At 31.4% G+C, this 25,683-nt stretch overlaps 1 protein-coding gene and 1 long non-coding RNA gene across 2 annotated transcripts in view; one reads left to right on the top strand and one right to left on the bottom strand.

The window, feature by feature from the left end:
• Window positions 1-1,287: 1,287 nt before the first annotated feature.
• LOC136979723 (homeobox protein abdominal-A homolog) lies at window positions 1,288-18,619 on the top strand. Its single transcript, XM_067275749.1, has 2 exons — window positions 1,288-2,193; window positions 16,607-18,619. The coding sequence occupies exons 1-2, from the start codon at window positions 1,746-1,748 to the stop codon at window positions 17,014-17,016; spliced, it is 858 nt and encodes a 285-aa protein (XP_067131850.1). The 5' UTR covers window positions 1,288-1,745; the 3' UTR covers window positions 17,017-18,619.
• The window catches only part of LOC136979725 (uncharacterized), a 26,801-nt gene continuing 16,572 nt past the window's right edge, over window positions 15,455-25,683 (bottom strand). The window contains exons 2-3 of the long non-coding RNA XR_010881433.1: window positions 22,938-22,994; window positions 15,455-15,582 (exon numbers count right to left, since the gene is read on the bottom strand). This is a non-coding gene — a long non-coding RNA (uncharacterized lncRNA). The remainder of the gene's footprint in view (window positions 15,583-22,937; window positions 22,995-25,683) is intronic.

Raw genomic sequence — 25,683 nt, 5'->3', positions numbered from 1 at the left:
CCCCTATAAAAATATTCCCACAGACCCTTCTATAAACTAAAATTACCCTTTTAAAGTGTTTAAAAATAGAACATTTATGTGTATTATACGACACTTAAAAATATTCTAGTAGTTTATATATTTTATAAATATATTCAATATTTTAAAACGAAATTTTGAATTAATTTAATTTAGTTTTGTTTTGAAATTTAAAAAAAAATTAATTAATTAATAATATTTAAATTTGAAAAATTTCATGTTTAAATAAGCTTAATTTTTATAGGTTAAAAGATTTTCCATTCTTCCCGCCTCCTCTTCATTCACCTGTTCAAAGCCACACCCTACCGCCAATGACGTACTTGCATAATACGTTTACGTCATCGTTGCTCCGCCTACAGAGCCATGCTGGATATGTAATGAGTCACGTGTCTTTACGTCATTTATGTTGAGGAAAAGTACACTTATGTTTTATTTTTTTCAATTGTTACGTCACAGTCTATTATAATTTATTTGCATTAATTAGAATATTTTTTTAATTAATTAATTTATTTATTTAGAACTTTTAAATTATTTTTTTACTTAATTTCATTTAATTATTTATAATGTTTCTGTGTATAAGATATTATTTTTAGGGATTTTGTTTTTGTTTAAAATGTCAAATTTTTTAAGTTTTGTCACGTGGAGGGATAGCACGTGGTTCATGCATTTAAATATAGAACAACAATGAACTCCCCCACTTTGAGGGTTTTGAGCATCAAATAATATACATTTGCACTCAACTTACTTCCAACTTTACCCCTATCCCCTATATTTGATAGGGGTAAAGCCCAATTTTAACGTAAGGAACTATTTAGATTCACCCCTACTTACTACAATTCCCCATCGACTCCACTGTTTATAATACAAGCCCTCAGTTATTTCCAAATAATCGCCCACTCCCTAATCAATAATCGCGATTGTTAGTCGAATTTGGGGCGCAAAACTCAAATATTCCCCACAAAACTAAAAAAAAAAAAAAAATGTAGCCCCACCTGTACACAATCTAATCCTCTATCACCTCCCCCAATTTATTTGGCACAATATTAATTTTAGTCAATCTTCGGGTTTATTTTCTCATCAAATTCCACAGCAAATCGCTGATCGATCAGCAGTTTGGCATGAAATTTTCTCAGTAGATTGATCAGTGCCTTGTTCAATGAAAATTTGATCAGGAAATCGATTTAAGACGAAGATTTGATCAAAACCGTCACTTAAACACGAAAAATTTGCATGAAAATCGATCAGTACATCTCCCATGGATATGCAAATGGACGGGTGAGGACCAAGATGCCGATCAGCATCCGTAATTCCCATACACGAAACAAAGAATTAAGGGTGAGAAAGCTTACTTTGCGCTCCTCATCCAAGTCGGTAAATTAAGGAGGGCGCAGAGATGCGTGGCAGGGAGGGCAGAGTGACCAAGCTAGACTATGAACATAGCTGCGGATAGATGGCAGGACAACACTGTTCATTAAAAACAAGGATTCGATAGTTACATAGATAGATAGGCACATTGAGAACACGTTTAAAAAAATGCGAACAGTAATCTATTGGATGGTAGGAGGTTTGCCATTGGACGATGGCATTTGGGTCTTGCGCGATTGGTCGTCCATGTTTACGTCGTAACGGAGCGCCGTAGTCACATCGTGGCCATTAGCAGAAGGAGCCATATACGAGCCGTAAAGGTGGTCTTTTAGTGGTATTACAGTGGTAAATATGAGACGGAGATGAGCGGCAATTTTATGGATGGACTGCTAGGGAACAAGTACTCAGCTGACACTACCTCACCAAGTGCTCTGACGAGTTACGGGCAGCATCGAATGTATCCGTATGTCAGCCTGTCGCCACAGTCTGCTGTATCCGTTACGGGCAACGTCTACTACACTTCGAATGCCGATTTTGCAAAGTCGTGCCGCTACAACACAGCCCAGAACAATGGAATGGATGGATCGGGTGGTGCAGGTTACTCTTTCAACTTGCAGAACTGTGCCGCCGTTGCCGCAGCAGCAGCAGCAGCCGCTGTTTCGTCCCCTGCCACTTCCCCCGCTGTTGTGGCACCCTCGCAGTTCTTCCCTCATCCCAATCCGGCTGATATCGGTTCGTGTTCCCAGCTTGGTGTCAGGCAAGTGGAGCAGATCCCGGACGTGCCACGTTATCCCTGGATGTCTATTGCCGGTAAGGGCTTTATTGTCCACACTCTCTCTCTCTTTCTACGTTAAGTGTTGACTTAATGGGATTTGGGAGTCGTACAAGGTCGTAGGGAGGGCCAAAAACCAACATGGCCGTCCTGTCCTGACTGACGTGTAAGGTTACGCGCGTGGTCTTCGTGTGTGTGACGTACACGCTCGTGATTGTCCCTGTGAGTATTTCGAGCTCGCTGTTCAGAGTGTATGTCTGCTCTTACAGGCACACAAAAAACTACTCTCAGGCTCATCTTCGTTCTGATAGGTCTAAGTCTGTTTAATTCTTCCAAAATTGTTTTACGTGGCCCCTTTAGTGGGGTCTCTCTTTTAAAAATAAAGGTACAAATTCTCTTTATATTTGGTTGTAAATCTTGCTGCTGACTTCACACTACGTTGTGTTTTCCTCATACGTGAAGAATTGCGTGTGTAAATCACACACCGGGGTGATAAATCGGTGTTTTAGCGTATTAATTTCGCGTAACTATTTAAAAATTCGCTACAATTCGGCTAAATCGCTCAGACAGAATGGAAAAAATCCCTCCCGAGTCTAAAAAAAACACAAAAATCTCCTGTAATTTCCTATTTTCCTACAGATTTCGTTCAATTTATCCATTGTCACGTCCCCAACTTTGCCCCAACTTTGCTCTGTAGAATCGGGCGATTAATCACCCCAAAAATACCCCAAAATATAAAAAAATAATCATCAAAAAACGCTGTTATAATAGAAAGTTATGAAGTTCCCTCCTCTTAGACATTAAAGAAATGAATGAGGAGGGATGATTAAACCTTTAATCCAATCTGAAGGTCAAGACTTTTATCTCTGATTCCGTTTTGTTGTATGAGATTACCCTTCAAATTATTTTATGAGTCTCTTTAACAGTAAGTGATACACGAAAAGAAACACTTCTAGGTAAATTTATAGCGTGGAACCCATAGGAAGAAGCTTAAATTATGTATAATAACCCAACATTGGGCTATTAAACGAGAGAGTTAATAACCCATTTTTGACCGCAAAATTCTTCATTTATTCGCTATTTTTTTGTGATTTAAAGGCTTTAAAATTGTATTTAAAAAAAAACGTTTAATTAATTGATTTTTCAACGTTTTTCTCGTTAATTTCGCCCATGATTTGTTGTTATGGTTCCCTTGCAACGTGTGCTGTTACACTAATAAAATCCGAAGCGTGCCATTGTTATTGAGTTAATCTTTATTAAAATAACGTTTAAGGACGGTGTAAAAACGTTAAAAAAACGTTGATTTTGGTGCTGATTTTCGCCTCATTGTCGTAACAATTACGAAGTGTGTTACTGTTTTAATTTATTAGTAAATTACCAGCAAGTAAGGTGATCCAGAAACGTTTTTGAATGGTGTAAAAACGTTGAAATATGTTAAATTTTCTTAATTATTTTAACGTTAAGAGTCATTAAATTGTTATTATAATGTTCATCGTAACAATTACGTGTTATTGTAGTAACGTTTTATCAAGTCAATAGTGACGTTACGCTTGCAGAATGTGCCAAAAAAACGTTTAATTAACAGTTTTGAAAGGCCAAAAGAAGAAAAAAAACGTTATATTCTCGATAAGAGTCAGTAAAAAAAGAGAAATTTCTTGTAGTGTTATCAGTAAGTGTTTCTATTCTTTTTTAGATGTTTATCTTGAGAAACGTGATGTTATCGTAACAAGATCGGAGTGTGTTACTATAGTAACCTTCTATCAAACTATTAATCATAAAAGTCTCTAACCAACGTTTCTAATTGAGTTAAATTACCTTTTTTTCTTTAAATTTACCCCCAAACGAGAGCTTTAAAATCCAAAAAGACCGTAAATAGGAGCTAAAAACCACCCAAAAATATTAAAATTTTGAAAAAATACCCGTAAATAAAGGCTCCAAAACCCCAAAAAGCATCTTCACCCGAGGTTTTCTTGAAAAATCTCTCTTAATTTTCTTTACTTTCACCCGATTACTTTCTATAATAACTCACTCTTTAAAAAGTATGCTGTTAAGGTAAACTAGTAAGGAATCTTTGCTACTGTGGAAGTAAATGGAAGCTATGCTACTGTGATAGTAGTTTATTAAACTAGTAGTAAGTTTATTTATAAAGTAGCTTATACATAAAATAGCTTTGGTGCATCCTTTCACAGAAAAATATCTTACAAAATTGAAGAGGAAGAGAAAAGAGAAAGGGGAGTAAAATCGCCTTTTCCAATTTACTAAAGTGCTTTCCATTCACTCGGTTATAGTTTAATCTAACCAATATTTTTACTTATAACCTGAGAAAATACATAAAATTCTTCTTCTAAATTCTTCTAAAAACACGAGAAACAGAAGAAAAATCTGGTTGATATTTCAACCGTAAAATCCGTCAACCACGTGTAACGACTGGCGAGTTAATTGATTAACGGTTGAAATCGGGTGTTTTTGGATGCGATTTTAACACCAAAATCGACGATTAATCGGGGTATTTTTAGTGTCAGACGGGTGTTTATAGTGTTTTTTAAAACAATACATCGAAAAAATCTCATATTTTTGGCACGGAAATTTGCTAATTTGCTCCTTTATTTTCTGGATGCTGCTCCTTGTTTTTGTTGTGAATCTGACGTTAGGGACGTCGTTGTAGCCTTAAATTAATTTTCCCTTAAAAAGTTACCTTAATTTTCCTATATTTTCCCTACTAAATTAAGTTTATATTGAAAATTAACCCTATTTTAAGCATTTTTATAGGTTTTTTTTTCTCTTATAATAAAGACTAAAAATACCTTTGTTAATTAATACATAAGCTTGTATGTGGCATTAAATAAGGCTCTTTATTATAAAAAGGCACCTTGTTATAATAAGAATTGTTCCTTTGAGCCTCGTGAATAACGCTCAAAGGCTTAATAAATGTAAAAATAAAAGGTTAATAAACAAAAAAGTTGTTGAGAATTATTTATTGTGCCTGATTTTAAATGAAGCCTACAGGCACAAAGCCTAAGCATACTAGAGCCTATTTAGCTAGTATAAATTGCCGTACTGAATTTTTGCCTAAAATAGCTACATTTAGCTCTAATTAAGCCTGTAGTATAGTAATACATTAAGGCTTCGTTGAACTCCGTGTTACTTTGATATCGTAGAGTTGGTTTATTAAACAAGCCTTAAGGCTAGATTTGAAATCAAGCACGATCGAATCAGGCTTTAAGTTATAGATTCATAAACTATCGTTAATAGAATTAAATCGAGGCCACGAAAATTAGATCCATTTTGTGTTGTGGATCAAATAAATCAATCTGTTTGTCTATCCGTAACACGCAAGACGAATTAGCTCAGCACATTTTAGGGGAGTAGGGGTTAAGATTAAGGCACACATTTGCAAGCCTAGAATCAATTCAAGTAGATGGACTTGTGTGTTTTTACATTGAGGCATGCTCTTATGTTTATTTTTATAATGTAAACTTGTGCTCTTGTGAAACAGGTTCGAGTAAACATAAACATCTTTGTTACTAGAAACCATGCTCTGTACGTGTGGAAACGTGCCTTTTAAGTGTAAACATGCTCATATAGGGGGAATCATGCCGTGTAAGTAAAGCATGCTGGTATAGTTGCAAGCGGGAACATGCTGACGTATGTGGAAGCATGTCTTGTAAATGGAAACATGCTCGTGTAAATTATGGCACTACTTGTAAGTTAAAGCATGCTCATTTAGGTGGGTGGGAGCCTTCTGATATAGGTGGGAGCCTGTTCATGTAAGTGGGAGCCTGCGCATGTAAGTGGAAGCCTGCTCATGTAGGTGGGAGCCTTCTGATATAAGTGGAAGCCTGCTCGTGTAAGTGGAAGCCTGCTCATGTAGGTGGGAGCCTTCTGATATAGGTGGGAGCCTTCTGATATAAGTGGAAGCCTGCTCATGTAAGTGGAAGCCTGCTCGTGTAGGTGGGAGCCTGCTCGTGTAGGTGGGAGCCTTCTGATATAGGTGGGAGCCTTCTGATATAAGTGGGAGCCTGCTCATGTAGGTGGGAGCCTGCTCATGTAGGTGTGAGCCTTTTCATGTAGTTGGGAGCCTGCTAATGTAGATTAGGTTAGGTTAGGTTAGGTTAGCCTGTTTACATAGGTGGAAACATGTCTTGTAAGTGGCATGTATATGGAAATTAAAGCATGCCTGGCTCGTGAGGGGGGAAACTTACGCTCCAGTAACTGAAAATGTTCTCTTCGGTAGAAATGAAAACAAGAAACAGGCTTTTGCAGTCGTAAGTAAAAACAATTTCTCTTTCAATAGTTGGAACGTCAGAGAAACGAAGGAAATTTCTAATAACGCACAAACCAATGACAATTAGCGAAAAATAAATAAAGTAATCTTTTATATGTTGACATAGAAGATTGAAGCTTTTACTAAACTTGATTTACATGACTTAAGTATGTACTTAGTTATAATAACTTCGTTTCGAGTAAACAATTTTGCCTCTTAAATGACTTTTCTTATTGACTCAGTTTGAAATCTTCCCTAATAAGTTATTGATTAAAATTTGAGGTCCTCCAACGTCACATCGATTATTTTATTAAAGGAAAATTTAATCAAGTTTCTCTTTGATTTATCTCACCCCTCCCCTCCCTTCATTGATTGATGTTCGTGAATCAAGTGGGGGGGAGTCAGGTTTTTTGAGTTTTTAGAAAATAAAAGCGTGTTTCCTCCAATTAATTGTATTTTTTGTAAATTTTAGAAGGGTTTTTGATGACTCTGAAGTGTTTTTAGATGATATTTTTCGGAAAATTTTTGGATTTTAATGATGTTTTTTAACCCCTGATAGTCGAGTTTTGTTAGTTTTATTGTAAGTTTACAAAGGTTTTGAATGATTCTAGGGTGTTTTCGATGCATTTTTAAGGTTCTAAATTTAGAGAAAATGTAAGGGGTACGTTTATTGGTCTAAAGGTGTTTTCAGATGATGTATTTTTTGAAAATTATCGTGTTTTAATGAGTGTTTCCACCCCTTAATTGTAGTTTTATTTGTTTTTTTTGGAATTTGAGAGGGATTTTTAGATAATTCTGAGGTGTTTTCGATGTATTTTTTAAGGCAAAAACGTTCTAAATTTAGAGAAAATTCAAACAGTATGTTCTAAAGAAATATGTTCTAAAGTATGTATCTAAGAAATTATAAAAGTACTAAGTACTAAGTGTAATTTTGCACTTCTAAGTGTAAAATTATCAATAAAATAAGGACCTAAAGTAAGAAATTTCGAAGTAAATATGGGATCAAGTGTACAATTTCCAAAAATAGAGAAGTAAATTAAGAAATTTCGAGGGAACTAAGAGACTAAATATGAAATTTAGATAGAAAAGACAAAGAAAATAAGAAAGAAATCGGTAAATTTCGAGCAAAATTAAGGAACTAAAATCTAAGAAAAACAAAGGTAAACAATACGAAGGTGTAAAATGAAAAAATTTAGTACAAATTGAATATTATTTTAACAAATAGATCTTGTTTGTTTTTGTTAAATTAACGTTTACTTTTCAATGTTTATTGTTTTATCTACAGCTTCAGACACGGAAATTTAGTTGTGGGGCCAAACAGATTTGAACTTTGTTACATAAACACCGTCCAGACCCTACGAATCTTGATAAAATACCAGGACTTTCTCCTTAAAAATCATTATTTTCTTTACTGCTAGGCGAACAGATATTATTCAGTTGCATAATAACATTTTTTTTTTCTTTTTTACACCGCGTAAAGCGTTACAGACAGACGTACGGTTTCATAACCGAATTGTTTTATAGATTTTGATGCAAGTTAAACAAACAATGCTATAATTTTATATCCATTACATAATGTTAATCTATTGCGGATATTATTTCTTGTTGTTTGATAGGAAATTCTTGGATTAAAATTAGTGTATTATTTAATAATTTGTAGTTTTGGATGAATTCCTGCAAGTTTAAGTTAAGATTTGGGCTTTTTTTCGGGGTTTTCAGATGATTCTTATTGCTCGAGTAGGTCTTTTTATCAATTAATTTAAATATGTTCATTGTTTGATGGTGTTTTTTCAAGCTGCAAGTAGGTATTTTCACTGTTTCAGAGTGTATTTTAAAGGTGCAAGTAGGTATTTTCACTGTTTCAGAGTGTATTTTAAAGGTGCAAGTAGGTATTTTCACTGTTTCAGAGTGTATTTTAAAGGTGCAAGTAGGTATTTTCACTGTTTCAGAGTGTATTTTAAAGGCGCAAGTAGGTATTTTCACTGTTTCAGAGTGTATTTTAAAGGTGCAAGTAGGCATTTTCACTGTTTGAGAATGTATTTTGAAACTGCAAGTGGGTATTTTCACTGTTTCAGAGTGTATTTTAAAGGTGCAAGTAGGTATTTTCACTGTTTCAGAGTGTATTTTAAAGGTGCAAGTAGGTATTTTCACTGTTTCAGAGTGTATTTTAAAGGTGCAAGTAGGTATTTTCACTGTTTCAGAGTGTATTTTAAAGGTGCAAGTAGGTATTTTTAAGGAATGAATCTAAATATTTTGATTATTGAGACTTTTTTAAACTGAAAGTAAGTATTTTCATTGTTTAAGGCGTGTTTGAAACTAAAAGTAAGCATTCAAAAAAGTAACTTTTTGGATATGAATTTAGATTTTTTTTATGGTTTAAGGTGTTATTTAAAGTTGTAAATAGGTACTTTTATAAATTAAATTTAATATTTTTCAATAACTTAGTGGAAATTTTGTTAATTTAAGGTAATTTAAAGCACGTTTAGATCGAAACAAAGGAGTTGTAGTGTAGTAACGTGAAAACAGTAGGCCTAAATTAACAAAGAAAATAGAAGAATTAAGAGAAAATTAATTAAAATTGGCCAGAAATTTGCGGATAAATTAACTCCTAATAACAGACTAATATTCTGGAGTAAGAAAATCAAGGATTTTACTTCAAATTTACCGTAGAAAATGGCAAAAAAGTAGAATAAAAATCATAAAAAATTAACAAGTGGAGAAAATTTAATTAACTATTAAAAAATACAAACAAAAGTGGCGGAAAATATCATTTAAATACATTATCACGACCCTATTCTGCTCTATGACTGGTTATGGAAGTGATGACAATCAATAATTGCGTACATTTACGTATTGATAAGTGATGTGTGACGTGTTACGAGCCTTATGACGTTAGAAATTATAGAAAAAAAAAAAAATATATATATATATATAAGGCATAATAACTTACGTATTCCTCCATTAAATATCCGTTGGGATATAGGGCCACCAGCTTTTACAGCAGCATACTAAAAATCTGTTAGAGTCCCCAAACTGTCATTGTCGAAAGTGGGGGTAGGGGAGATAAAGACCGCCTATTCTTTAGGTGGCCTTCGCCTAACCCGCCTTTTCACTCCCTAACTTTAGTGATTTGTGGAAGCTTTACTATAAGCGCGTGTGCCTATTATATACGAGCCTATAGGTATCATCCTGCTGAAATTAATACCCTAGAAGAATAGGGAAAGAACCGACGATTCTGCTGTTAATTAATACTCCAACGACGAGGTAAGAACCCTTCGATTTTATCGTGCTGCCGAAATTAAATGTAGAATAGGATAAGACCCCTTATGTATAGATTCGGGTGGGGGCGAAAGTCATTTAACGGCTCTAAACACTAGAATATTTATTGTGCTTCACTTATTGTGCTAAGAATAAGGATTGTCTATGATTTTGGAAGATGACCCTTCTATTTATCATCGATTTTCTCTTAGTTTTCTTTACTTTCTTTATTAATTCAGGCCTCAAGGTATAACACACCTTTTTTTGGAGGGTCACCTCTTATAATTCTTTGATTTATAAACGGATTTATAAAAACTGATAAGTTTTACCTTGTCCTATCTTTTTTTTTAAGGTATTAATTTCAGAAATACGACCCTATACTTTATTGAGGGAGGGTGACACAAGTTCTTGTAAGGTATTAAACACACCACCCTCCAACATTCTGTTAAAATTAATACCCTAGAAGACAAAGGTAAGAACCTACGACTTATAGGATCATCCTCAAAAAAAAAGAAGTGCAGTGTAATTAGTGCAGACACACAAAAAAAGAAGAGAGAGAGAGACCTCCTTTCATCTAACTACATAAACAAAAGGGGGTGGACTTCGCTCGTGTTCTATGAGTTAAATTTAATTAAACTGTGTTAGATGATACCCCCTTTTTTTATACTTTGTAAACTTATTGCATTGGTTTGGAAGGTAGAAAATAAGTCTTCAACCCCAGGGAACCCACTTCGTGTTTCAGTTTAATGCAACTAAACGATTATTTTGATATTTATGTTCAAACTGATGCTGTTAGACACCGACTGCGTGCTTGATAATTATCTTAACCCCTTGTGCAACACGCAAACTGCCACAAAAATAATGTGGATAGAAGCAAAGTCCATTCTTGACAATAACAATCTCTTCTCTCTCTCTCTCTCTGCTCCTAGTTATTTTACTTGTGACGAAAAAATTACCTCTTTCTAAACTGGTGTAATATTCTACAGATTTATTTGACACTTCCTTTGTGTAGTTTCTTTCTGTTCTTTATTTTTTTTTAAAAAAACACCCTGTAACTTCGAAAGGATGGCGTAAAAAATAATTTTTTAGAAATTATCCTATTGATTTTTATGGATAACTCGCATGCTCTTGCTGTTCTTTTTTTCTCTGTCTTCATCCTCTTACACACTAATCTAAGGTGTAGAGGTAGGCTAGAAATGTGAGGATAGTTAATTTAGCCTTATTTAAATGTAGAAAAACAGTCAAATATTGAGCCTTTTTCGAGCCTACTGCGCTCATTTCTAATCTAAGGTGTAGAGGTAGGCTAGAAATGGGAGGATAGTTAATTTAGCCTTATTTAAATGTATAAAAACAGTCAAATATTGAGCCTTTTTCGAGCCTACTGCGCTCATTTCTAATCTAAGGTGTAGAGGTAGGATAGAAATGGGAGGATAGTTAATTTAGCCTTATTTAAATGTATAAAAACAGTCAAATATTGAGCCTTTTTCGAGCCTACTGCGCTAATTTCTAATCTAAGGTGTAGAGGTAGGCTAGAAAGGGGAGGATAGTTAATTTAGCCTTATTTAAATGTATAAAAACAGTCAAATATTGAGCCTTTTTCGAGCCTCCTGCGCTAATTTCAATGTAGAAAAAAATAGGTTAGGTTAGGTTAGGTTTATTGAATTGTTTAGCCTTTCTCAAGCCTCGTGCCTTAATGTTAAGAAAGATAGATGGTTTCGCCTCACTTAAATATCTAAAAACAAGAATATTCAGTCTTTTAAGAACATCATACGTTAATTTAAGTGTTAGGTATGGAAAAAAGAGCTTAGATCCTTAATTAGATATTTAAAAATATTAATTTTCTTAGGTAAATACTGTATAACTGTATGGTGAGAATCTTTAGAACTTGGTATTCTCTGTTTAAGGCCCAATAAAGTCACAAGTCTGCTTCACTAATGATAAATAACAAGGTTAGTTTAGCCTTATTAAAATGTATATAAACACAGAAATTGTTTAGATATTGAACTTTTTTTAAGCCTCCCTTCTGCCTATTGCGTTAATTTAAGCGTGTAAACAGATAAATAAAAATGAGTAGATTTACTTTAGCCTTCTAAGGCTTTAATAAGGCTTGCAAGGTCTAAATTAAAGTTGAAAATGGAGTAAATGGCCTCTATTTTAATTAGGATCAAAGCTGTTATAGGTGGATTAATAGAATAGTCTTTTGTATACCCAACATTTCGTTTAGTTTAATTAAGATCTAAGCACATAAAAAGCCTTCTTAGAACTAGTTTATTCTATATTTTAAGGCTTTAAATGTTTAATTACTTGAAACCTTTGTAACGAGTTGTGTAGGCCTGGTATAATTTTCCCTTCTGTTTGTGGAAAGGCTTTAACAAATTTTTATGTGTAGCCTTTAAGGCATAGTAGAATTTACTAATTATATAATCAGCTGTAGCCTTTGAATTAAGCTAAGGGGCTAAACGTAAAATTTCTAAAAATGTGGGCCTAATTGCAATAATTTCCAACAGAATAAGGGTCTAATTTTAAGGACATTAGCTGCGTAATTTTAGTCAAATTTCAGTAGAACAATAAAAAATTTAGCAGAATAATCACAAAATGAAGTAATGACCCTACTTAGGAGCGACGTAGATTTATATTTTATATATTTTTTAGAGGTTTAGATAAGTTCTAAACCCATTCTAACTTCATCTAAAGCATTCATTTTTCTAAACTCCTCCAATCTAAATGAGGTATCTGGTGATTTTTTTATGCTAATAAACCCTTCAGGCTCCATTGTTGTTGCCTTATCACTTCGTTTTTTACCCCCCCCCCTTAAATTTATGACAAATTCTGATTGGGTTTTCAAACCTGAAGTATAGATAAGTAAGCGAATAAATGGCCTTCTATCATTTCTGTAATTCTCTGTATGTGTGTGTGTGCATGTGTGTTTGCTGAACAAGCAATGTAGAAAAGTCTCCTTTTCTTGCTCGTAAGTCTTTGTGGAAGTGAAAGTTAATTCCGATAGTTGACGGGTAGCTTAATGAATATTCATATCTTATCGCAGTCAAGCATTGATCTGTCACCAGATGGATTTAAGGAGCGAACACGTTATCACGTGAAACCCCCCTACTACATGCCATGATAAAGCGGGATATTGGGCATATATCACTAACAATAAAGCTTTAAAGTCTAAGAAAATTTCCATTTTTTTTTTATTTTTATTTTTCTTCCTCTCCTGTTGTTGCGAGGGGTGGTCATTTCTCAAACGTTCTCTTTGGTACTTGCGTATCTAAACTACCTTCACACCTATCGATTTCTGTTATATCTGGTTTGTATGTGCTATATACTTAATGTTTGGCTCCCCTAACTTGTGTTTTATCTAAAATTCTTTGTTAATTCGGGTGTTTTTAGATGATATTTTGAGTCTTTTCAAGTGTGAGTTGTCTGTAGATGGGTCTTCATAGAAGTAAAAGGTGTTGACTTATATACTTGAGACTCCGTTTAGCTCTAAAAAAATTTTAAAGGGTGAGTTTCCTATTATTTTCTATATTAAATGCGCTGCATGGAGGAAGTACAAGTGTACAAAGTTCTAGAGATTAATTCGAAAAAAAGCTCTATTTTTCAATTATATGACTAATTTACTATTTTTTCTACTTTTATTATGAATTAATTTACTTATATTTAGTTTTTATTTAGTGCTTTTGCTTCCGAAAGTAACCGAGTATCGAGCTTCTAAGTTTATATAGATTAATTTGTAAAAAATTATTTTGCAGTTTTAGAAAATAATTTTTTTTTTTAAATAAAATTGCAGTGTATTTTTTAGAAAATAAAAAAAAATATATGTTAGATAATTTGTAAGAAATTAGCATCTGTTCTTTCGGAAATTCTTAAAAAACTTAAAAAGAAATACTTAAATACTTTGTAAAAATAATAGAAATCTTTTAGAAAATAGTCTATAAAGCAATCTTCTTTATTCTAAGTTAGATTTTAGAAAAGGAAACGTAATTATTTTATTAAAAATTTCCAGAAAAAAACCTCACAAATTTAAAAAAAAATATAGTATAGGCCTACATCGTTTTACAAAATTATTTCCAAAACAACTTTAAAATTTTCTAAATAATTACATAAATTGTTTAAAAATAATTTCCGAAAAATTCCCTTTATGCTAAAAAAAATATTCAAATTGTCCGAAAAGAAGTTCCGAAAATTCCCTTTAAGCTAAACAATTACACGAATTGTTGGAAAATAATTCCCGAAAATTCCCTTCAAGCTAAACAATTACACGAATTGTTGTAAAATAATTCCCGAAAAATTCCCTTTATGCTAAAAAATACCCAAATTGTTCAAAAAAGTTCCGAAAAATTCCCTTTATGCTAAAAAATACCCAAATTGTTCAAAAAAGTTCCGAAAAATTCCCTTTATGCTAAAAAAAATATTCAAATTGTCCGAAAAGAAGTTCCGAAAATTCCCTTTAAGCTAAACAATTACACGAATTGTTGGAAAATAATTCCCGAAAAATTCCCTTTATGCTAAAAAAAATATTCAAATTGTCCGAAAAGAAGTTCCGAAAATTCCCTTTAAGCTAATCAATTACACGAATTGTTGGAAAATAATTCCCGAAAATTCCCTTCAAGCTAAACAATTACACGAATTGTTGTAAAATAATTCCCGAAAATTCCCTTCAAGCTAAACAATTACACGAATTGTTGTAAAATAATTCCCGAAAAATTCCCTTTATGCTAAAAAATACCCAAATTGTTCAAAAAAGTTCCGAAAAATTCCCTTTATGCTAAAAAATACCCAAATTGTTCAAAAAAGTTCCGAAAAATTCCCTTTATGCTAAAAAATACCCAAATTGTTCAAAAAAGTTCCGAAAAATTCCCTTTATGCTAAAAAATACCCAAATTGTTCAAAAAAGTTCCGAAAAATTCCCTTTATGCTAAAAAATACCCAAATTGTTCAAAAAAGTTCCGAAAAATTCCCTTTATGCTAAAAAATACCCAAATTGTTCAAAAAAGTTCCGAAAAATTCCCTTTATGCTAAAAAATACCCAAATTGTTCAAAAAAGTTCCGAAAAATTCCCTTTATGCTAAAAAATACCCAAATTGTTCAAAAATGTTCCGAAAAATTCCCTTTATGCTAAAAAATACCCAAATTGTTCAAAAAAGTTCCGAAAAATTCCCTTTATGCTAAAAAATACCCAAATTGTTCAAAAAAGTTCCGAAAAATTCCCTTTATGCTAAAAAAAATATTCAAATTGTCCGAAAAGAATTTCAAAAAGACTGAAAAGTTTTCATAAAAAATGACACAAATTTCAAAATAAAAATAAACAAATTCATCAAATAAATTTCATGTAACTTTCTAAAAATCCATCTACAGGCATTTTTTTTTTTTTAGATGAAGACTTAATAAATTTAAATACTTTCACCTTTAGTAAATGCTGTAGAAATCCCATTAATTTACTATCCGCAGCCATTAAGAAATTGTATTATTTCCTTCTAAAAGAAGCAGAAAGTGGTAATATTGTGGTGGAATTAAATCAATAAATATGATGTTTTTGGAATAATGTATAAGAATAGGAGGATTTAAAGAGGGGTATAAGAGTGATTTTATGACAGATAAAATTCCAGCAAAGGCATTCAAACTGCTTGTTGGATTGTTGTTAAAAAACACCTCGTAAATTATATCAGAATGCTTCCTTCTTCTTCTTCTTCTTGCCAGGGGGGGGGTTGAATTTTACTTACTCACCGATGACGTCACGGTTATTTGAAAAGAAATTTAGAGCTATGAAACACAAGTTGATCTGGTGAATTTCTTTATTTATTTTTTTAAAACACCCTTCTTTAAATTCCATGTTTAACTTCCGGCAACAAGGGTGATGTCTTTTTTCATTTTTTTTTCTAAATTTCTTTCACGTGGCTTGGTCCTGAAAATAGAAATATGTTGTTAGAATGTTATATTATTGTTTAATAATAAAATATAAATAATTTTTTATAGGCCTTGATGCTTTAAATATGCTTTATATAGAGCTTACTTCTATCCTGTTATAAAGGCCTTTATATAAGGATAGAAGTAAAATTTTCTATGTTCTCAAAGCCTTTGTATAAACCTGCAAATCTGAAAGCCTTTTATACCAGCCTGAATTTCTGTAGTTCAGAAATACAATAGGCGATATAGACTGTATATTGTCTATTGTATAACTGGCAGGCCTGTACTAGATACTGTACAACTCAGGCCTATTTTCTAAAATATTATATAACTCGTATGCAGTGTAAAATACAGGCCTATATTCTATACACTGTTTATAGAAATTTTAAGTAGGCCTTCTATTCTCTACATAAGGCCTACCTAAAAATATAACGTAAAGCTACAGACTTTATGTAGTTACAATCTGTAGCCTATAGCTTATATTTAAAAGCTCTATCTACTGTATACACGTCTATATTTAGAGTACGTATTTATGTCTATTCGTCTGTCTACCTGTCTACTATTCATAGAATTCTGTTAAAAATAGATGAGTTTTTAAGAATTTATCCTAAGGTAAAGACATCAGAGGCCTATAGTAAAGTGTTAGAAAAAGCTTCGAATGAATTGAGGCAATATCGTTTTAGGTCCCCTATAAGCTCATAAACCTTTAATTACAGGTATTTCTTAGTACAGTGGGTTAGAATAGAGTTATAACGGTGTGAGACTCCCCCCATTATGTTAATTTCAAGAAATCACACAGGGTAGTTGACATTGAAGAGGGTATAAAATGTCTATACCGTATGCCTATAGAATCCACATCCTATACAATATACCTATCAAATTTACAGCCCTTCTATATGTATACCTGTTGAATCTACATCCTGTACCCTATATCCTATACTATATATCTACAGAATGATATGTCTGTGTAACGTATGAGTAAGTAAAAAATATAATTTTTATCGTAAAAATTTCTTTTATAGGACCTAATGGTTGCCCACGACGAAGAGGTAGACAAACCTACACACGTTTTCAGACACTAGAGCTAGAAAAGGAGTTCCACTTCAACCACTACTTGACTAGAAGGAGAAGGATCGAGATAGCACACGCCCTATGCTTGACAGAACGACAAATCAAGATCTGGTTTCAGAACAGACGTATGAAATTGAAGAAAGAGATACGTGCTGTGAAAGAAATTAACGAACAAGCAAGAATAGATAATCGTGGAATTAAAGAATCGAAAAATCAAGACAAGATAACAGACAAAGACGACTCGTGTCAAGTGAAACCAGCCGTCCAACAATTACCAAAAACAGAATTGTTGTCACAGAAAGGCGATCAGAGCCTTACTAGTTCACCGAGTTCTTCAGATTCTCAAACACCCCAGCTGTAAGCCTTCAGGCTACGATCCAAACGATCTAAAAAAAAACACGGGGGATTTACAAGGGTTATAACAAATTTAAAAAATAATAAAAAAAACACTAAAATTTGTCTAGCAATACGTGGGTCTTTCAGTAGTGAAGAATGGGCAATGTCGTATTCCTCAATGGTTCGAGAAGATTTTGGGTTGATTCGTTTTCGTTTTATTGTGATCTTGGCCTTTGTAATTTGTAAAAAAAGGCCAGAAAAATTAGCCTATATTTAAGCTAGTAGCTTAAAAAAATACAAAGAAAAAAAAACGTGTAATCTAGGTCCTAGAAGTAACTCTATACCTCTATATAAATATATTATATATATATATACATACATATATATAATGTATATGCACATAACCAACCATCATACGTCTTTAAGGATAAATTCCTGTATCCTTTTCTTGTATCCACGTCACTTTGTGACGCAGTTTTATCCAGTCGTCAGGATTCCAAAGATTTTTTTATTCCTGGAAAGTGGAAAAATATGTCAAAAATAAGAGCATTTAAATGGTAACATTGTTTAAGTGTATCCATATAGGAGCAGTGGGGGGAGACAGTTGCAGTTGCCCTCCTGCTGCAACTCTGTTGCTATTATACGTATAAAAATGGGGAAATAGTTACCATTCCTCGTCGACAAAGCCTAGGTGTATCATAATTTTGTTAAACTATATATATATATAAACACATAAAAATTCTAAGAAAAAAAAAAAGTAAATAAAATAAAATTTATATATATATATGGTAAGCTTTGTAGTTTTTTAATGATGTGTTGTCTAGATTTTTGGCATCTGTTACCTGTTTTTTATTGTTGTTATATTGTTGTTTGTGTGGATAATTTTTCCTTGACTTACGGGCAAACCGACGAACGTTCTCTCTGTAACATTTTTTTTTTTTGCACTTCGTCAATAGAATGATCCCATATTTTTTAAGTTATTGGAATTCTTGTGATAATTTTTTTTTCTCGGTTTTTTTTCTAATGTTGCTGTTGATGGAACGTTTGATACGTAGATTGGCTCCTTTATGGAAGCTCTCTGAGCCTTTAGAAGGCTCTCAATACATTATAAAAGCCTGTAGAAGGCTTTGATATTGAGACTCTTCTGTAGGTCATTGATATATATATATATACGTTAAGCATCATTCTATTGATGGATATTTTGATCATGATCACTCTGTGAATGATAATTATGTAGATAGAATCTAAGAAATTGTTTCGATTTTGTATTTTTTCTTGTTCTTAACAAAAGAAAAAGCTTTTATACGTATTGATGCTGATGATGAGGATGAGGATGAGGATGAGAGTGGAGGAGGAGGAGAAGGAGACATCCCATGATGAAGATAAATTGATAAAAGTGTCATAAGCATTCCCACCGTTATATAAAAGTTGTAGAGAGGAAAATTAATGTTGTATTATCTGTCTATTGTGGAAAAAATCTTAAAAAATGATAGGAAAAGAAGTACAAATGAACTGGTAGAATCTATTTACAGTTTGTTATTTATAGAGAATCTGGTTTGAATTTTCGAATCGTCCCATTGTACTGTACTCCATACTTATGTGTACAATAAAATATGTATTATGTCGAATTTTTTGGCTCATTTATTTTGTCTCTAAACATGAATTTTTTAGATATAAAAAGCGATTTTTTTTTAATATACCCAACATCCGGGAGGGAATTAGATAATTCTTCCTCCTGGATTTTGATCGATTAAACAAACTATAATTTAGTTCAAATTGCTTATAAAGAATAATTTAACGGCTTAAAAATAAAATTTCAGGTTTAAAATTATCTTAAAATGCTTTTAAAATTGTTTTAAATTGCCTTTTTTTATTAATAGAATTTGCTACATTAACTAGACAAGTGTACTCATTATAGGAATAATTCTTTACTAGAAGTTAATTTATATAAATTGTTTAACTTATATTATAATTTAAATATTAAAATTAAGAAATTATTTTAAAAAATTTAAAAAATTAAACTGAAAATAAGAAGAGAATATCATTATAACGTGGAGTAGAACACACGTGCTTTGCAGTGAAGCTACATTTACAGCGTGTGAATATATAAATACCTTTATAAAAAACGAAAGGATCAATATAATAATTAAATTTCGTAATTATTTAGATAAAATGTAAAAACGTTTTATAAAAATTAACGCAAATTAAGCATTAACAACGTTATATAATTCCTAGTACGCAAAGATCACATAAGAGCTCCTAACGTTAAACCAAACAATATTATGCACTCAGACGTGTCTATGTAAAGTTATCCATGTTAATATGTAGGAAACATGATACATCAATATTAAGATCACGAAATGATGCTTTTACAGTTCTTTAACGTGTCAACAAACGATATTTTAACAGTATATAGGAGTTAACGTGTAGAGAAGTGGGATAAAATCGAAATTATTACGCATCTCTATCATTGGAGAAGAGGATAAACATGTTAAAAGATCTTAATTGTATGAATCAACTAAATAAACAAGCGTAACAGAAAGTAAGCAAGATGAAAGACGTTACGTTTAAGCATCTTATCCAACTCAACAATAGACATTTATTCGAATAATTGGTTCTAAAAATACATCACGCTGATTCATTGTATGATATACTTATATTTATATCAATCAAGAAAATGATGTTTGACGATTTACTTAATGTTTTACTTGCATACTAATTGCTGCTGGACATTAAGTCGCCATTAATATTGATACTTAGTCTGTAGTGCTCTTATCTAGCTTATTGTGAAGTAAAAGGTGACGACAGTTCTGCTTCTACGATGACATTTACGACGTTTCTTTCCTTACTGCCACTGCTGCACGTTTATCTTAAGGCTTTATAAATAATTTTCTGTATAAACTTGATATACCCCCTACAAATATCACGCATAAACTTGCCCCCACAGATCCATAAAATCGATTTTTGTTAAGTGTATCCCTGTAGGGGATACCGTATGCATTTAACGTAATTAAAAGTATTTTTCGAACGTTCAATCAGGAAAATAAGGTTATTAATTCACTTTAAGTACTTTATTTCGGGTCTAGGCCGTAAAAAAATGGTTCCTAAACCTATTTTAGGAGCATACCTGAAAGCTTAAAAAAATCTTCTATTTAAGAGCCTACTTAGTGAATTTTAAAGTCCTATGTTCATAACTTAAAATGTCTTATGTAAAGCCTTTCTTGAGCTCTTATTTAAGAGCCTACTTCCTAGCTTAAAAGCCTATTTTCTGATTAAAGTTTCTTATTAAGACCCACTTTACACTTTATCAGATATTCGTAACTTCAAAATTCTGTATTAAGGACCAGTTCCTTATTTTATTGACCTTAGTACATTTCCTAATTTTTTGTCATAAGCCTTAAAATATAGTCTTCTATCTAGTTTAAATAATGTACAATTTTAAGGCTCAGGATTAGAAAGTATATGAAAAACCTAGGCCTTAAAAATAAAATTAACCTGTATAGTATGCAGATGACTCGTGTAGAAAGTACAAATGCTTAAAAATTGCCTGATTATAAGGCTTTTTTTTATTAAAAAAAGCCTTGTAATCACGCTACAATAAGAAATAGTTATTTTAAGTTTAATGTGTAGTATCTGCCAAGAGCCTTACTATATGTTAAGAGCCTGTTTTTTATTTAAATAAAACCTGATTTTAAAGCTCTAAATTAAAGTAGTACATCAAAAGCCAGGCATTAAACCTAGAATTAAGCAGTTTAGAGCGGAGTAGAAACAATAAATGACCGACAACATAAGAGAAAAAACCAGCAGCAACCTTCTGAGCATGAGCCTTTTCAGCAGACCGTTTCCAGCTTTAAAAGCCTACATATAAGAATCAGTTTTTAGATTTTAAGAGCCTGCTATATTATATAATATCTGCCAAAAGCCTTTATTATATTACGAGCCTGTTTTTAATTTAAATTAAACAAAGTTTCGAGAAGCCAGGCCTTAGCTTACTAAAAACCAAGGATTAATCTGATCGTAATTTACAGTTCAGTTAACTGCTATAGAGGCTATGAAAGCCTGATTATATAAGGAGCAGAAAATCAGCAGCAAACCCCCTGAGCAGCATTCTACTCGTTGGTTTCATCAAGTTCTTTATCGATCCAAGCCACAGACATTATTCTGATAGAAGAGCAGACAACCAACTTTCCTTAAACAAGATTAGACTTTAACTGAATCAATGGTCGATCGTTAATCGCTTCTCAGATCGATCACAATTAATTAACTTTTTCTTGGTAATAAATTTACTTCTTCTTTGATCTAAAACTTTGGTTTTCTACTTAATTAGACTTATCGCTCTACAAGGCTAAACTCTAATTGGTTACAGCAAATTGGATAATGCTAGAAAGTAGTATACAGGAAATAGCACAGATTTTTTGGAAAATTATTAATTAATTTCCTACTTTGTAGGGAAATTTAACCCTGCTAAAGCTCTAAAATCTCAAAAAAATGTAAAAACTCTTACATTTTTATACATTTTAAACCAACATTTAAATCTCTCTCTAACTCTAAAAAGGCTTTAAAAATTTCAAACTAATTCTAAAGTCTCATTTCAGGCTAAATTTTAACGGTTTAGAATGAGATAAATGTATACACAAGCCTTAAAATTACGGCAAATTATCGTAAATTGAGCCTATAACTTTATATGAAGAGCAAACAGAACTTAAAATATTTGTTTTATATACTTCAGTTTAGCCCATAAAACTACATTTTTGTAGCCTTTAAATAATTAAAAGGCTCAAAAATAGTTTATTTTAAAACCGTATGTGAAAATTATAACTTATTTTTATTGAAATAAACTTAAAATTTCTCAAATTTTATGAATAATTAAGGAAATTTAAGTCTTTTTTGGAAGAGTGTAACAAGCGAAACTAACCTGGAAAATATTTCTCACATCTTAGTTTAGCCTTTATAACTAAATAACACCACATTAAAATATCTCAGGATCAAGACGAATAAAAAGTAATTTTTCTTGAAATAAGCCTTAAAATTTGGCACAATTCGTGGGAAATTGTGCCTTTATAATAAGAAATGTAAGAAGAAAAAATAATCTAAAAATCTGTTTTGTACCTCAGTTTTAGCTTTTATGACTAAATTAAAATAATTGTAAGGCTCTGAAGTGAGTAAAAAACATGATTTCTATTCAAATAAGCCTTAAAAATTGCCGTAATTCTTAAAGAACTGCGAGAAAGTGTGCCTATTTTTGATCAATATAACAAGCAAAAGTAGCTGAATATATTGTTTTACACCTCAATTTAGCCTAATTACAACGCCTTAAAATCACTTTAAACTGGTGATAAAGGTGATATTTCTTGAAATTAGCCTTAAAATTTCGTGACGAATTGTGCCTTATTCTAGGACAATGTATCGAGCAAACATAACCATTTTAAAGAGAGTTTTTGAAGGAATTTTTGGATTTTTTTTAAAGCAATTTTATTATCACTAAACGGAAATTTTGATTGTGTAAAGTACAAAATCAATTTTTATTTTTTCATTGTTTAAAAGGTACATTAAGGATTTTTATGTGCTTATTTTTTGCTATTTCCACAAAAATTTGCTAGTGTTTATCAGTAGAAAAATAAATAGCTTTTATCTTGTTGTAGTTCATATACATTTTTTTCCTTTCCTAACAGCCTGTTATCTGCGGCAATTTGTGAAGATATCTAAGCAATAATTGCATTTCTTTATTGCATAGTTTCTGTGATAATGAGAATAATTTTTTAATCAGTTCTCCTGTCAATTGAAGTTGATGTTTGCAACTAACTTCAATAACAATTTTTTTTTTTTTCAGGCGAGTTTATTAACTTTATTTTCTAAAAAATTTATGTGAAAAACAAGCTCTTTAAGTCTAATTAAGCCTTATTTTTTGTGTAAATGTTCCGTTAAAATTATAAAAGCGTTCGATACCTTATAAATTTATTGATATTTCTTTCGAGAATTCGAAGGCTTAAACGTTCCATAAACCTGAAAAATAAGGAAAAAATTGTTTTAGAAGTGCAAAAGATTATATTGTGCATTAAAATTAATTAAGTATTTTAATTTATTTTCTTAAAATTTCGTAAATTTCGCGTATTTTTAAGTCAGTTCCCATTTTTTCTACCTTTCTCGAATGCTGCTGGAAAGGCTCAAAACAAATGGAATTTTAAGCCTTCAGGCTTTAAAATTTTATATTTTTATTCAAATTTGAAAGAATTTATATTATAAAATTTAATTTTTTTAATGATAAAGCCCAAAATTTATGAATAATCTTTAAAGAAATCTTCACTTATCCAATAGATCAAATTGAAGATTTCTTTTAATGTTTTATGTAATTTAAATCAATTAAACTGACTTAAAAAAATTAACAATAAAATTAATATTTAATTAAAATTATTTCGATAATTTGATAATAAATTAAATTAATACAACAATTATTAAAATTAAAAATTTTAATCACGTCTTAATTGAGATGATTCTAAGAAGCTGACAAACTCCTCCAGGATGCGGCTCCAATTTAATTCAGTTTAAAATAAATTATAAAAAAAAATAATAATTGCATATTTAAAATTTTTTTGACCAATTAAAACCCGTTTCGAGTGTTTTTTTAGAAGCAGGTAATTAGTAGAGAAATGTGGTAACAGGTTATGTTCACCTGTATCTAGTGCAATGTCACCTACCTTGACTTTATAGCTGTATAATACAGTATAATTTGTCGTATAGGATTTTACGATCTGAATACAAAGGTCGTAAATGTTAACGTTATCTAAAAGTAGCTCTATATCCCGTCTGTATGTCTGTACAGGTAGGAATGCATTAAAGTTGTAATCATTCAAAATAATAACCCCCCTTTTAATAATTCATTTTGGTGACGTTTCCGAGTAAAATTGTGATTTATTGTTAGAATTTTAACCTTTTCTTTAGAAAAAAAGGCGATTTTTTCCTGCGATAAAGTCATAAACTCAACAAGAGCCTTAAGATAAGGAGTGTGGTCAACTAGGATTTTATAAAATAAGAATAGGATTTTAACATGTAAATTAATCGATGAAACTTGAATTTTTATACGAAAAATTGTATTTGATATATTAAAAAGCCTTAATTTTAGCCTTCGAGTTTATTATTTGTTCGGTTATTAAGGCGCAACAATTAATTTCTCTCATCGCAACCCGCTAGCCTTAAACTCGCTGAGACTTTTTATGCGGTGTTTCAAGGCTCAATAAAACTCTTCATGGTTAAAATCGATTTTATAGCCTTAAAACAAAAGCATAAATACACAAATTCTGAATTAAAACACTGTAAATAAATATTACTTTGTATGGAACAGTTTGGCATCAGGCTTTTAAGCTAGCCTTAATTGTAGTCTTTGAATTTATTATTTACGTATGAAGCTTAGTGTGTTAATTTAACCGCTCTTAGCCTTAATTTAATAATAAGGCGCATTAATTTATAATGATTTTACTACGCGTGCTATTAGGCCAGTAAAGCCTTTAATTTTTTTTTCAATTTTTAAATAAAGAAAACTCCACAAAAATTAGAAAAACGATTGTAAAAAAAAAAAATAGAATTTACTTCCAAAAAATCTAGATTAGTCCGAAAAAAATTTGTTGGATTTTTTTGTTTTTCTTTTGATGCTTCAGAACTTTAGTTTTAAGTGTGTTCAACTTAGGAGGTGCTTCAATTGCCATTTATCACTAATTTTATTGTTAAGTAATTCACCGACTTTGAAGAAAACTGGAGAGAAAGAATTCTCAGATGTAGGTCCGAGTTTTGTTCTGGACAATTTCTGTCATCGTAAATAACATAAATTAGAACAGAGTTGGGATTGGTCGAACACTTCTACACCAAAAATAGTACCTTCTGCTATTATTTTTAGGACCTATAGGCTTTAATTGATACATATAACCGACTAAAGAGCTTCCTTGTTTCGGGTTAAATTAGTTAAAGCTTTCGATAATACTTCGATTTAAATGTATTAAGAATGAAATTGTAAATTAAATCTACTCGAAAATATCTTTAAGTTTCCAACTTTAAATTTAAAAAAAAAAAAAACAATATATATATATATATTCAAAAATATTTAAAAGTTTGAAAAAAATAAATAAATAAATTCTAGAATATTGCTGAAAGCGAAGGTAATTCTGTAAAAGTGAAATTAACAATTAAAAAAATACCACCTGGTTTTTAGTAGTCATTTTCAATTGTTACGAATAAAAAAAGAGAAAGTAATCAGTTTCGTCGATGAAAGTGATTGGTTAAAAATATCACGTGGAATTTAAAATGAAATCGACAACAAAAACATGAAATCGATTACTAAAAATCCACGTGTCTCAACATGATTTATTTTAGTAAAAAAAAAAAGGAAAATTTTCAAAAGTGAAATTGATTAAATTCCTACTGAAATTGATTAATAAAAACCACGTGGAAATTCACGTGGTTTTTATTAATCAATTTCAACAAATAATAATAATAATAATTCTAGAAGAGTGAAATTAACAACAAAAATATGGAATTGATTATTTAAAAAAAATAATCCACGTGGTTTTTTTCAGTAATTGATTTCATTTTATAAAATGAAACAGATTAATTTTGTAACAGAAATTGACAGAAAAAATATGTCTTTAAGAGTGAAATTGATAAATGAAAAAAACCACGTGGCGTTTAACAAAGAAAAATACCG

This window comes from Centruroides vittatus, unplaced genomic scaffold (genome assembly GCF_030686945.1).
Source record: "Centruroides vittatus isolate TY-2023 unplaced genomic scaffold, ASM3068694v2 contig_631, whole genome shotgun sequence".
NCBI lineage: Eukaryota > Metazoa > Arthropoda > Arachnida > Scorpiones > Buthidae > Centruroides > Centruroides vittatus.
The sequence above is the reverse complement of the archived record's forward strand: the minus strand, read 5'-3'. Positions and strand labels throughout refer to the sequence as shown.

Bases quoted from the DNA above. Each gene is read 5' to 3' on its own strand.
- LOC136979723 (XM_067275749.1), top strand. From the start codon at position 1,746: ATGAGCGGCAATTTTATGGATGGACTGCTAGGGAACAAGTACTCAGCT. The intron at 2,194-16,606 runs GTAAGGGCTTTA...TTTCTTTTATAG, and splicing joins TCCCTGGATGTCTATTGCCG to GACCTAATGGTTGCCCACGA.